The following is a 13,041-nucleotide window of genomic DNA, read 5'->3' as shown; positions in this document are numbered from 1 at the left end:
GGGGCGGTGCCCCAACTCCCCAATCGGCCCTGCTCTGAGCCCGACCAGGGGCTGCACCTAGGGATTGGGCCTGCCCTCTGCCACCCGGGAGCAGGCCTAAGCCAGCAGGTCATTATCTCCCGAGGGGTCCCAGACTGCGAGAGGGCACAGGCCAGGCTGAAGGACCCTCTCTCCCCCCCGAGTGCACAAATTTTTGTGCACCGGGCCTCTAGTTGACTATATTCTCTATGCTGTAGTTTATATCCCCATGACTGTCCTGTAACAACCAATTTGTATTTCTTAATTCCTTTACCTTTTTCATCCATCCTCAACCCTCCTCCCTTCTGGTAATCATCAAAATGTTCTGTGTATGTATGAATCTGTTTCTTTTCTGCTTGTTTATTTTTATTTTAGACTCAATTATTGATAGATATGTATTTATATCTATAGATATATATTCATAGTGCTGGTCCTAGAGCCACTTAGTGAGAGATATAGGGCACGCTGAGGCCAGATGTTGTATATTTGAGAGATTTTAGGAAAATCTGAAGCATGAGCCAAGACATGCCACTCATATAGAAAAGCCACTGGAAACAGGTTGGGTGGGCCTGCAAGTTGGTGGAGCAGGGTCTCAGGGAATAACCAGGGCAGGGCAAACTGTGTGAGCCAGGTTGATGGAGTCTCAGTTATGGTGCCTGCCTGCCTGCTCTGTGTGGGGAGGGCTCATTAAAGGAACAATGGACGCTGCCAGCATTTCTGTCTGGGAGAAAGCTGCCCTTTCCTTCCCCCCATCCCCTCCAGCTTTCACCTTGATGCTAGACAATTCAGTTCCTCCCTGTATGTCTCTGGTGTTTTTCAGGCTGCTACCAAGTGGGAGTGAATCTGAGTAAGTCTACATGTGGGCCCTTTAAGAGAAACTGCCTGGGACTCCAGCAGCCCTCCCTCTCCTTCAGCCTCAATCCCACCTGATTTTTATAGCCAGAAGTCATGGCAACTTCTCTTCCTGGCACTGGAACCACTGAGTTGGGGGGCCTGGTGTGGGGCTAGGACCCCTCACTCCTCAGAGGGCACCTCTGCAGCTGAGATATCCCTCCCGATTTTTATCTGTCAGGTGTGGGTGTGGGACCAGCCCATTCCACATCTCCAGTCCTATCAGTCTATGTGACTTGTTCTTTAATTCCCTAGTTGTAGCACTTCCATTCAGCCAGATTTCACGTGGTTCTGATGGTTGTTCTATAGTTTAGTTGTTACTTCAGTGTGGTTGTGGGAGGATGCAAATACAGAGTTTACCTACACTGCCATCTTGACTGAAAGTCTCCAACACTAATTTTAGAATGTGCTTTCTGTAGCTACAAAACCAGTCTGTTTAAAGTTGGATTGAGACTTTTTTAATTGAGATGTAATTGACAAATAATATTGTATTACATGTACAATATAAGGACTTGATATTTGTATATATTGTGAAATGATTACCACAATAAGTCTAGCTAACATTCATCACTATACATAATTACCAAAATAATTTTTTTATATATTTTTTATTGATTTCACAGAAGAGGGGAGAAGGAGTGAGAGATAGAAACATCAATGATGAGAAAGAATCACTGATTGGCTGCCTCCTGCATGCCCCCTCTGGGGAGAGAGCCTGCAACCCGGGCATGTGCCCTTAACCGGAATTGAACCCGGGACCCTTCAGTCCTCAGGCTGATGCTCTATCCACCAAGCCAAACCAGCTAAGGCTCAAAAGAATTTTTTTTTTAATATATATTTTATTGATTTTTTACAGAGAGGAAGGGAGAGGGATAGAGAGTTAGAAACATCGATGAGAGAGAAACACCGATCAGCTGCCTCCTGCACACCCCCTACTGGGGATGTGCCCACAACCAAGGTACATGCCCTTGACCAGAATCGAACCTGGGACCCTTCAGTCCACAGGCCGACGCTCTATCTACTGAGCCAAACCGGTTAGGGCAGAATTTTTTTCTTGTGATGAGAACTTCTAACATTGACTCTCTTTACAACTTTCAAATATGCAATACAGCCGTCTGGTATGGCTCAGTGGTTGATCGTCAAACAATGAACCAGGAGGTCACGGGTTCGATTCCTGGTCAGGACACATGCCCAGCTTGCAAGCTCAATCCCCATTAGGGGGCATGAAGGAGGCAGCTGATCAATGATTCTGTCTCATCATTGATGTTTCTATATCTCTTTTCCTCTCCCTACCTCTCTGAAATCAATAAAAATATATATTTTTAAATATGCAATACAAGATTATTAACTGTAGTCACCATGCTGTACATTACATCCCAGGACATATTTATTTTATAACTGGAAGTTTGTACCTTTCGACCCCCTTCACCCATTTTATATATATATCACACACACACACATACACACACACACACACACACACACACACACCACCCTCATCACCCTCATCTAGCAATCACCAATCTTCTCTATATCTATGAGCTTGGGTTTTTTTGTTTATTTTTTTAGATTCCACATATACTAGTAAGTGAGACCCTGTGGTATTTGTCTTTCTTTGTCTGACTTATTTCACTTAGCATAATGCCTTCAGGGTCCATCCATGTTGTTGAAAATGTCAAGATTTTCTTCTTTTTTATGGCTGAATAAGATATATGTATACTACATCTTCTTTACTCATTCATCCATTGATAGACACTTAGGTTGTTTACAGGACTAAGACTTTTAAGAAATGAAGTTTTAGATAAATAACTTTCTCCTGTAAACCTTCAAAGCTACTTTTGTTTTTATTTTATTTTTAAATTTTTATTTATTGATTTTTTTTTAGAGAGAGAGAGAGAGAGGAAGGGAGAGAAAAAACATCGATTTGTTGTTCCACTTATTTATGCATTCACTGGTTGATTCCTATATGTGCCCTGACCAGAGATTGACCCCGCAACCTTCGCATATTGGGACAATGCTCTAACTGAGCTACCCGGGCAGGGCTTCCTTCAAAGCTTTTACATATTGGTCCTCAAATAATTACTTGCTTTATTTTGGTACTAATTGTTAATATGATGGAACCAGAGTAAATGTTTTACAACAGACTAACCACATAAACTAAAAGTTTAAATAATGTGTGTGAAAGCATAACTACATTATTTCCTATCTTGACACATAATGATAGTTAATACTTCGAAGATACAAGCTTTTCTAGGAGTTTGCATCATCTCATGCAACTGTTTAATTTTATATATGTGTGTGTGTTTATTTTTTAATATATTTGTAAGTATTTTTATTTTATTCATTTATTCAAAGAATAATAACTGAACCCAGAGCATCAAAGACAGGAAGCTTTTTAGAAATAAAATTAACTTCTCACTTTAAACTCTAAGATTGCTATATTTGTAGTCATTCAGGTTTTCTCTAAAAGTAACTCTCTACTTCAGGATTCAAAATCATGCAGAATAGAACCTGATAAGTCTGAATTAGAAAACTCAGGATTTGATGGAATGAGCGAAGAAGAGCTTCTAGCAGCTGTTTTAGAGATAAGTAAGAGAGAAGCTTCACCGTCCCTGAGTCATGAAGATGATGATAAACCAACCAGCAGCCCAGATACTGGATTTGCAGAGGATGATATTCAAGAAATACCTGAAAATCCGGACTCTATGGAAATTGAGAAACCTAAAACAGTCACAGAACCAGGTAGGTTTAATAAAGTTAGCTGTTAAACAAGGCACAACTGTGTTCAAAATCATTATAGTGACAAATGGCTTCTAAATAATGGGAAATGTGAGATGGATCTGTATAATGTATGAGAGTTATGTGGCCCGCAGGCCAGAATTTCCCCACCCCTGGTCTACAAGAACAGAAAGAAATTGATGGTTAATTTTTTATCTCCCTGGGCAGTGTTCTAAACATATATGTTGTCATATACTTGTGCAATACATGAGATGTTTATTACATATTTTATGGAACTCTTTTTTTAATGTGATTTTATTGATTTTTGAAGGGAGAGGAGGGGAGAGAGAGAAACATCCATCAGCTGTGCCTCCTGCACGCTCCCTACCAGGGATCGAGCTTACAACCTAAGCATGTGCCATGACTGGGAATCATACTGGCAACTTCTCAGTGCGTGGGATAATGCTCAACCAACTGAGCCACACCGCCAGTACTATGGAACTCTTGATTCAGAATATGTATAAGGCTTATTTGATTATTAATTCTAAAACACTCATTTAACATACATTATAATAAATTGGGAAAGCTCATTATTAGCTATTTTTGGTTGTCACAACTAGAGAGAGGGGTGGTACTGGCATCTAGTAAGTGGATACCAGGGATGTATGCACAGGACAACAAAATTGTCCCACCAAAAATATCAATAGTTTTGAGATAGAGAAACCCTAGTCTACATGTAGTAAGATGAAATTGTATATCCCAAGCAAGCTATGTGTGAGGTTGAGGTAAATTACTCTCTGAACAGTAGATGTCACTCTAGTCCAGAGATTGCAGCTTATTAGAGAGGATTTCCCAGTTATGTTTTGTTCTGCTTCCTCAGATCCAGCCAGTTTTACTGAGATAACTAAAGACTGTGATGAGAATAAAGAAAACAAAACCCCAGAAGGACCTCAAGGAGAGGTTGATTGGCTTCAGCAGTATGATGTGGACCGCGAAAGGGAAGAGCAAGAGCTTCAGCAGGCCTTGGCTCAGAGCCTCCAGGAGCAAGTAAGATTTATATTGCTACTTTCTCCATCCTTTATCTTTCCCAAGAAATGGAATAGTAGTAGTAGTAGTAGTAATCTACATATATAAAAGGCTAAGCGACTGTCTGACCAGTAGCTATGATGTGCAATGACCACCAGGGGGAAGATGCTCAACATAGGAGCTGCCGATCTGCGGTGACTTGGCAGCTGCGGTTCTCGGGTGACACACCCCAATTCCAGGGTGTATCACCCAAGACCGCCCTTTTGCAATCCAGGACCCCTCAGGGGATGTCAGAGAGCCGATTTCAGCCTAATACCTGCAGGCCAGGCCAAAGGACCCCACCTGCTGGAGGGACCCCACTCACTCCACAGATGCCCTTCGAGCCACGGCACCGCCCCAGGTGCGACCTGCTGGGGAGGGGGAGGGAGGGACCGCAGGAAGTTGGCTTCAGGGCGAGTCTCACCCAGTCCTGCCCCTCAGGCCACCTTCTAATTAATTTCCTTTCAATGTGCACGAATCCGTGCACTGGGGCACTAGTAATCTAATCTAATAATAGACAAACATGGTAATTGACCGTACCTTTTCTACGCTTCCCATTGGCTAATCAAGGCGATATGCAAATTAACTGCCAACAAAGATGGCAGTTAATTTGCATACATAGGCTCAGTGCTGGGAGGCGAAAGGGGAAGGACGGAAGAAGCCGCCTGCCGCTGACGGTGATCTGAAACCCAGGTGGCAGGCAAGAGTCGGGTGGCAGGGCAAAGGTGGAGAACCTGGGCCGCCTTTGCCTGACGCGAACTATGCAGCTGGGAGAGGGGCGTCGGGCCACTGGGAGCGGGGCGGGAACTTCCCGGGGTGGGCGTTCAGGCAGCCGGGAGTGGGGCCGGAACGCGGCAGAAGTTCCCGCCCCGTAGCTGCTTGCTCATTCACTTACTCGCTCATTCATTCACTCATTCACTCACTCATTATTCACTCACTCACTCAGCAAACCCTCTCAGGTCCCTGGCACCAGGCCAGGCACTGAAGTTGAAGCAGGATAAGACAGAGCTATGTCCTCAAGATGTTAGTAATTCAGTAGGGCGAAGCAGGCACATGAACGAGGCAGTTGTACGCACAGATGCACTGTACTGGGTTCAGTGAGGGCTGTAACTAACACCGACTTTGTTCTCTTGATAAAATGGGGCCTCGGGAGCCAGGCCACCCCAAGCCTGTAGGCCTGTGCCTAGGCCAGGAGCGGCCGGGGTCCCGGAACATGACAGAGGGTGCAGCTCGGGCTGAGGGGTCTGGCCCCCCCCCTCCCCCCCCCCCCTACCCCCAAGTGCACAAATTTTTGTGCACCGGGCTACTAGTAATAATAATAATAACCAACATGTTTTAAGCATTTATGATGTGTCAGGCATTGTTCCAGGTGATTTGAATACAATGTCATTGATCCACCAAAACAAAATAAAAACTTTGGGGCTCTGCATTGGTTTTGAAACAGAAACTTTGGTAATTTTTCTGTTTTTGAAAATCCAAATGCAACAAAATATATTGTTGGTTACCTTCCATTACAATAATTCATTGCATGCTAAAGCAAGATGGGTTACTAGAGATTATCCCAATGCAACCTTATTTTGCAAGATGTGGAAACAGCCAGTATAACACTATGATTTTATCATTAATATTTTAAGGCAAAGTATTTGTTTTAGCCATTTTCTCACAATATGAGTCCTTTTCTATAAATTGTTTGACATAAAATTCTTAGGAATATTATCTGAAATTTAGATTTTAGTCATAGACTAACATTTATCTGCTCTTTATATATACTAGAGGCCCGATGCACAAAATTTGTGCAAGAGTAGGCCTTCCCCTGGCTGCCAGCACCAGCTTCCCTCTGGCACCCAGGACCCGGGCTTCCCTCACAGCCCCAGCTTCGTCTGGAAGGTCATCTGGTCTAATTAGCATATTATGCTTTTATTATTATAGATTCTGTTCTTTAATTTTTAGTTCTTTATATTTGCCAAAGCTGGCTGATTTGCACTGTGGCAGTAATCAAGGTATCTGACTAAAAAGTGTTGTTTTCATGCTTTTGTAACCCTATGAAATCCAAGTCATGTGATTAATAAAAATTTACCAAGACTCCCTAGAATGAGCGAACAGTTTTAGTGTTTACAAACAGTCAGATTAAGAAATCTAATTTCGCCCAGCTGGTGTGACTCAGTGGTTGATTGTCAGTCCATAAACCAAGAGGTCACCGGTTTGATTCTGGTCGGGGCACGTGCCCGGGTTGTGGACTCGATCTCCAATATAGGGCATGCAGGAGGCAGTCAATACATGTTTTTTTCTTATTGATGTTTCTATCTCTCTATCCCTCTCTTTTCCTCTCTCTCTAAAATCAAAAACATATTTTAAGAAATTATTAAATAAGAAATCTAATTTCTCTAAAACAGTGGATCTTAAGATTAACTGCACAGGTAATATTAACCTGGGAGTTTTAAAAAATACTGATGCCTAGCTTATTCTGCCTCTCAAATTCTGAAGTAATTGATCTGGGCTGTGGTCTGGGCATCTAGATTTCTTAGTTTTCTTTTTTTTAAAAATAATAAGAATTTTTTTTCTTTTAGCTGCATCCCTTGATTCTACTGTACAACCAAGGTTGAGAACTGCTACTTTAAAACCCTTTCAAAACCAGCTGTTTTGTATTCTTTTATTTATAAATAGTTCCTCACTAGCTACCTTGTCATCAAGATGTATACATGTCAAACTATTTTACAAATAATATAGATCATTTGTTTTAGAAAACTTATTTTTAATGTAAAAGACCAAGGCCTGATTTCTTTCTTTCTTTTCTTTAACTTCATCTAAGGATATGTTTATTGATTTTTTAGAGAGAGACAAACATAGATTGGTTGCCTCCCGTACACACCCCAATGGTACGATACTCCAGCTGACTGAGCCTCCCAGCCAGGGCAAGGTCTGATTTCTTAATAGTAGTACCTTGTAGTATTTATCAGCTGAGTTCATTAAAACTGACTTACAGGACGGGGCAAAAGAAGTTTATGGTTGTTCATATGGAAAATAATACAATAACTAATAAATACTAGTACAAGAATAAACTCTGTTTCACGTACTCACAACTGTAAACCTACTTTTGCCCCACCCTGTGTTTTTCTCAGGTGTGAGGGTAGGATTATAAGATGAAGTTTCTTTAGTTTAGTCTACTTGCATTATTCTATTAAGAACTAAAAGATTCTCTTTCTGGTTTCAGCATAGACTTTATGTATTTGGATAATTTTAAGTAATCTTATTTTCTCTTAGGAAATATTTATTGCTTTCTTGAATACAGTATTTATTGCTACAAGTACTATAATGCAGAATAGTTCATTCTGAGCTTCTCATATACTTTAGTAACTTTAAAAACAAGTTCAGATTTGAGGAAAGTATAAAATAATTCTGCTTAAATTATATTTTTTATTCATTCATTGTTTATAAATTATCTTTTCTCTAAAGATGAGAGGGAAATTTTTTTATAGTCAGCATTTCACTATTTCTTTTTATAATTAGTCCCCTAATTGAGACATTTTCAGAGGTACTAATTTTTCTCTAAGAGAACCTTAGATTTATTAGAAAAGTAACAGTCAACAGTATTCATTTAGTACTTACCAAGCGTCTACTATGTGTCTTGGTTTCTTCAGCAAGAACAAAAATGGAAATCTATGAATAATATCATGTGGAAATATTGTTTATCCTGCTGTCATAGATTTCTGGTCAGTGGTGTGCTACAGCCAGCTCACTCTTAGCTCAGGAGAGCCAACTTGTACACACCTCTTTCCAACACTGCATTCAGTGTCATGTCGGTAGCTTAAAATTGGCCATTGTGGGAGCACTTATACCAGGAAATGAGCAAACGCTGTAAATCAGGGGAGAGTAAAGAGAGCAATTTGCTAAATATCTGCTGTATGCCAGGTATCTTGTACATGTAAGAAGAAAGGGGATTATATCAAAATGTCACATTGAATGGCTTTTGGTTAGCAAACCAAATTTCACTGACTAGAAGAGATAGCATTTAAGCTTTTTTAATCCCCCAGGTTTTGTTTTAGGAGGACAGTATAGGAAAAAGTAAAGAACTTTTCCACATTTCAATAGGTCATGTTCCAAACATCTATGAAATCATGTAACATATTATTAACAATATTTCTAGAGCAACTGATTTTTATCATCACTAAATAAGTTTAATCAGTACCTCTTTAAGTGCATTAGTTTTATTCTTGTCTTTTTAGGAGGCTTGGGAACAGAAAGAAGATGATGACCTCAAAAGAGCTACAGAGTTAAGTCTTCAAGGTGTGGAGATTATTTTAATTACTTTTTTTAATGGTGAAATGAATCACACAGAGAAGAGCATGTAAAATTTATTTTTAATAACAATAACAAATTTGAACACCTCCCAAGTAAAGAAATAGAATCTTAGAAGATACTTGGATTCCCCTTCTTTCCTCCTCCCTCTAAAAGAAACCACGATTCTGACATTTGTATTCATTAGTAGTTTGCTTTTAAAAAAAAAACAACAGTATTTACTCTACCCATATTCCTAAACAATATACATTTTTTAATTTTGAAAAAATTAAATAGCAGGGACAGTCTATCTGTAATCCATTTATATGAACGAGCAGTACTCCCACTGTTAAGACTCCTGGGAAAAAATAAGGTGGCTTCAGTTTCCCCATGAATTTACAAGAGCTCACTCTGTGAAAATCAGTGGGCAGTTATGAGCGAGTATTCAGAAGAGTAAGGTTCACCGTAGTTATGGCATTTGGCAGAACTAATATATGAGCCAGGTGCTGCAAGGCCACAGGGACATGTAACCACAGGAAGTGAGCTAAGTCTGTATTTTCTGTTTCTAAGATTATTGAGGTCTTCCTCCAACTCTCAGAAATAGATCATAGCAAAACATTTTGATGGTATAAAATGAGAAAGACTGATCTAGACACCATGACATGCAGGAAAGAGCAAGAATTTGGGACATGGTTGAGACTATTAAAATAAGAATTCAAGCTAAGCTCACCCAGGCATTCTATTCTCAAATTAAAAAGATGGTATTATGGTGGTGGTGATGTCCGTGTCGAGTCCTATTGCTCCAATCTGGACTGGTTGCCCTCTACATCCATGCACAACCATCCTAAGATCACCCTAATCATTCTCCTCGGAGTTCCATCTGATTCTTTCCTCTCTTTGAATCTCCCATTGCCTATATCTCACTCTTCCTCTTTCTTGATTTATTTGTGCTTTGATAGAGAGCACCCCCAAGTAGTTTTCTTGAAATAGAGGGGATATGACTTAGGTTTTTTTTGAAACCTTGCAAGTTTTATTCTACTGTAGTATTTTATTAGTAGTCTGGCTAAATATAGAATTCCAGGTTTGCAGTCATTGTGAAAACATTGTTTCCCGCCAACTTCATGCTGCTGGGCAATGGGAGAAGTCTTGTTTGCAGGGTCGCTGTGTGAAAAATCTAAAGCTGTTCTTTCTTTATCCTGATGTGACCTCTTTTTCTCTGAAAGCTAGTAGTATATTCTCTCTGTTTTTGCTGTAATGAAGTTTCACAGTGATGTGCCTTGATGTGGGTCTGTTTCATCCTTTTTGCAAGGCACTTGATGAATCATTTTAATCTAGAAATGTATCCTTGAATTCTAAGAAATTTTCACTGATTTCCTCCCTTCCACTCTTTCTCTTCTCTTTTGAAACTCATATTATCCAGACTTTCTAGTATAGTCCTTTTAATTTTCGTATCTCTTGTTTTGATCTTGTCATTTTACTCTACCTCTAGAAAGTTTTTCCAACCTTATCTCCAACTCCAAAACTTCTTTTGAGTGTTTTATTTCTATATTTATAATTTTTTAAAAACTGATTTGTTTTGTGAATGTTCCTTTTTTGTAATTTTTTGTTTGTTTTGGTTTGGAAACAATACCATCTCAATTCTCTGAGAATATTAAATATAGTTCATTTGTTTGTTTATTTCAAGTTTACTGTAGCTGAATAGATTCCATCTCTTCCAGATTGTTCTGTACTATGTTTATTATGGTCTTTATATTTCTTATTAGAGGCTTTCCTCGGATATCTAGTAATCCTTGATTGTCAGCTTATGGTTAAGAATAGGGGACTAAGTAGATGATTGGACACTCTGAACACATGAATCACTGGGCTCTTCAACTTTTGAATTTTACAGGATGGGACTGTATGGGGATGATGTTAATATTTTATCCTGTCTTTTGGCTGGTCAGATTCCTAAAGGGTTTTCTAATCTCTTTCCTTTGCCTAGAGATAAAAGATGTGGCTGCCAGAGTTCTGAAAGGCAAGTATAAGAATAGGACTGAGGAGGAGGATATGCACACCCTTCAGTATGCAGGCTGTTACCTACTCCTATTTTCAGTGTGGTACTCATAGCCTCCCCTTTGCCTGGCACACTCTATCCAGAAACTGTTTTACCCTCTCCACAGAATAAAGTTCCAGACTTTAGTTATTCTAGCAGCATGAAGTGGGGTAAAGTGGAGCCTAGGAGTCTGTTTCTCAAATAACTTTCATCTAATCATTATTTTTATCCCCTACTTAGCCTCTAGTTTCAGAGGTACCTGGTATTTCCAAGTTGTATGTCTTTTGAAGTTTTGGTGATATAAATTGGATGGTTCTCAATTTTTCCATTATGGCTTGGGATTTGACTTTGGCTTTCTCAGGTCTGTCACCCATCTACTTTCAAATTCCAGGATTTTGAGGCCATAGTCTTTTTTCCTATTCTTCCCATTCTTAGGTGTTCATGTCCTTTAAACCATCAGTCACCAACCGGTGGTCCGTGTGGTCCAGAAGGTTGGCGATCGCTGCTTTAAACAGCTCTATTCTGTGATTTTAGTGGAATTAAATATATTTCAGAGCAAAGAGCCATTTATGCACAAATGCTCCTGTGATTATTTAAAGATAGATTTATTATTTAAAGAAAAAAAAATGGATCTTGGATTTGTTTGTGTAATGTATTTAAGTTAAAATTTAAGAGTTAAAGGTTAAATTTCCTTTATTTTTGTTAAATTTCAAGAAAATGATTTAATATTAAAGAGAATGAAAGGATAGTGACCTTTTTATGGTCTCTTTTCTGTGAGATAATTTATATTTGCTGGTGTTGCCTACAATATGCACCATGTACTTAAAAATTGTTTATATAATATAGGATTTAATACACTTGGATTATCTTTAAAATTAAATTCTCCTCTTCAGTTTTATTCTTTGTGTGAGTTATATACCTTTCATATAGATATATTTAAAAGGAAACGGAGCATTTTTTTTACAGATATCAGCTACCTGAGTTGTTGGTCCCCAGAATTGGCTGGGTGAATTGGATGATAAAATGTGTACCCAAGCTGTTCTTTTCTTCCTAATCATCTCTTTGTGTCTATTCCAAGAAATTTTACAAGACTCTGTCTTTGTGTTCTTCAGAGTTTAACAACTCTTTTCTGGACTCATTGGGTTCTGATGAAGACTCTGGGAATGAGGATGTTTTAGATATGGAGTACACAGAAGCTGAAGCTGAGGAACTGAAGAGAAATGCTGAGGTAGGTGACTTTCCGTTCCCTGAGTAGCACTGGTCAGTCGGTCAGTATTGCTCCTGCTCTTCATCTTCATAGGCCCCACTGTCAGTTTCCATTCAGGTGCATTTCTGCCCCTTTGGTAGCCATCAAGTTGTCTTCACTTTCTCTTGTCCTTTGCTCCTCATTTCTTACAAGATTCAAAACAAAATGGAAAAAAACAGAAATACATCCTGACTACCTTACGTGCAGTTAGGTAAAACCAAGTGACATAGCTCTCAAAGTCACATGTATATTAAATTTCTTTTAGTTCTACTGAAACTATAAAAACTGTTAAAAGTAATAATGTTACTAGAACGCATTGGAATCTTTCATTTTTTTTACTGTATTTTTAACATTGAGCATTTATGTTGTTTCTGTTTTTTCACTGTAAAAAATAATACATTAAGGAACTGTATTATTGTAACATTTTCTATATTTGGGATTTTTTCTCTAAATCCCTAGAAGTAAATTACTACATCAAAGTTTATGACTATTTTAATGATTTCTGGTTTCCATATAGCTGTTTTTATTCCCAAAATTATACCTAATAGTGCTGCCTCGGTGCAGGAATATCTTTTCAGTTTTTGTTTTATTTTTTTTACTAACAATATTTTAATAGCATTTTTAGAAATATTTAAAATGTAAATGTTCACCCATAACCCCTACAACAAATATATATATATATCCTATCTAATAAAAGAGAAACATGGTAATTAGCCGTACCTCCGCTACCCTTCCCATTGGCTAATCAGGGCGATATGCAAATTAACTGCCAGCCAAGATGGCGGCCGGCAGCCAG

The 13,041-nt window shown here is 39.0% G+C and overlaps 1 protein-coding gene across 6 annotated transcripts in view; it reads left to right on the top strand.

Moving 5' to 3' along the window:
* Window positions 1-13,041, top strand: part of USP37 (ubiquitin specific peptidase 37) — a 76,795-nt gene that overhangs the window by 56,377 nt on the left and 7,377 nt on the right. For all 6 annotated transcript variants that reach the window (XM_014531049.1, XM_005883425.2, XM_014531051.1 and 3 more), the window contains 4 exons: window positions 3,396-3,651; window positions 4,508-4,674; window positions 8,916-8,976; window positions 12,112-12,227. In XM_014531049.1, the coding sequence (XP_014386535.1) occupies window positions 3,396-3,651; window positions 4,508-4,674; window positions 8,916-8,976; window positions 12,112-12,227 (600 nt within the window). The remainder of the gene's footprint in view (window positions 1-3,395; window positions 3,652-4,507; window positions 4,675-8,915; window positions 8,977-12,111; window positions 12,228-13,041) is intronic.

Source organism: Myotis brandtii, unplaced genomic scaffold (assembly GCF_000412655.1).
Source record: "Myotis brandtii unplaced genomic scaffold, ASM41265v1 scaffold79, whole genome shotgun sequence".
Classification (NCBI taxonomy): Eukaryota; Metazoa; Chordata; class Mammalia; order Chiroptera; family Vespertilionidae; genus Myotis; species Myotis brandtii.
This window is presented reverse-complemented; position numbering and strand designations above follow the sequence as displayed.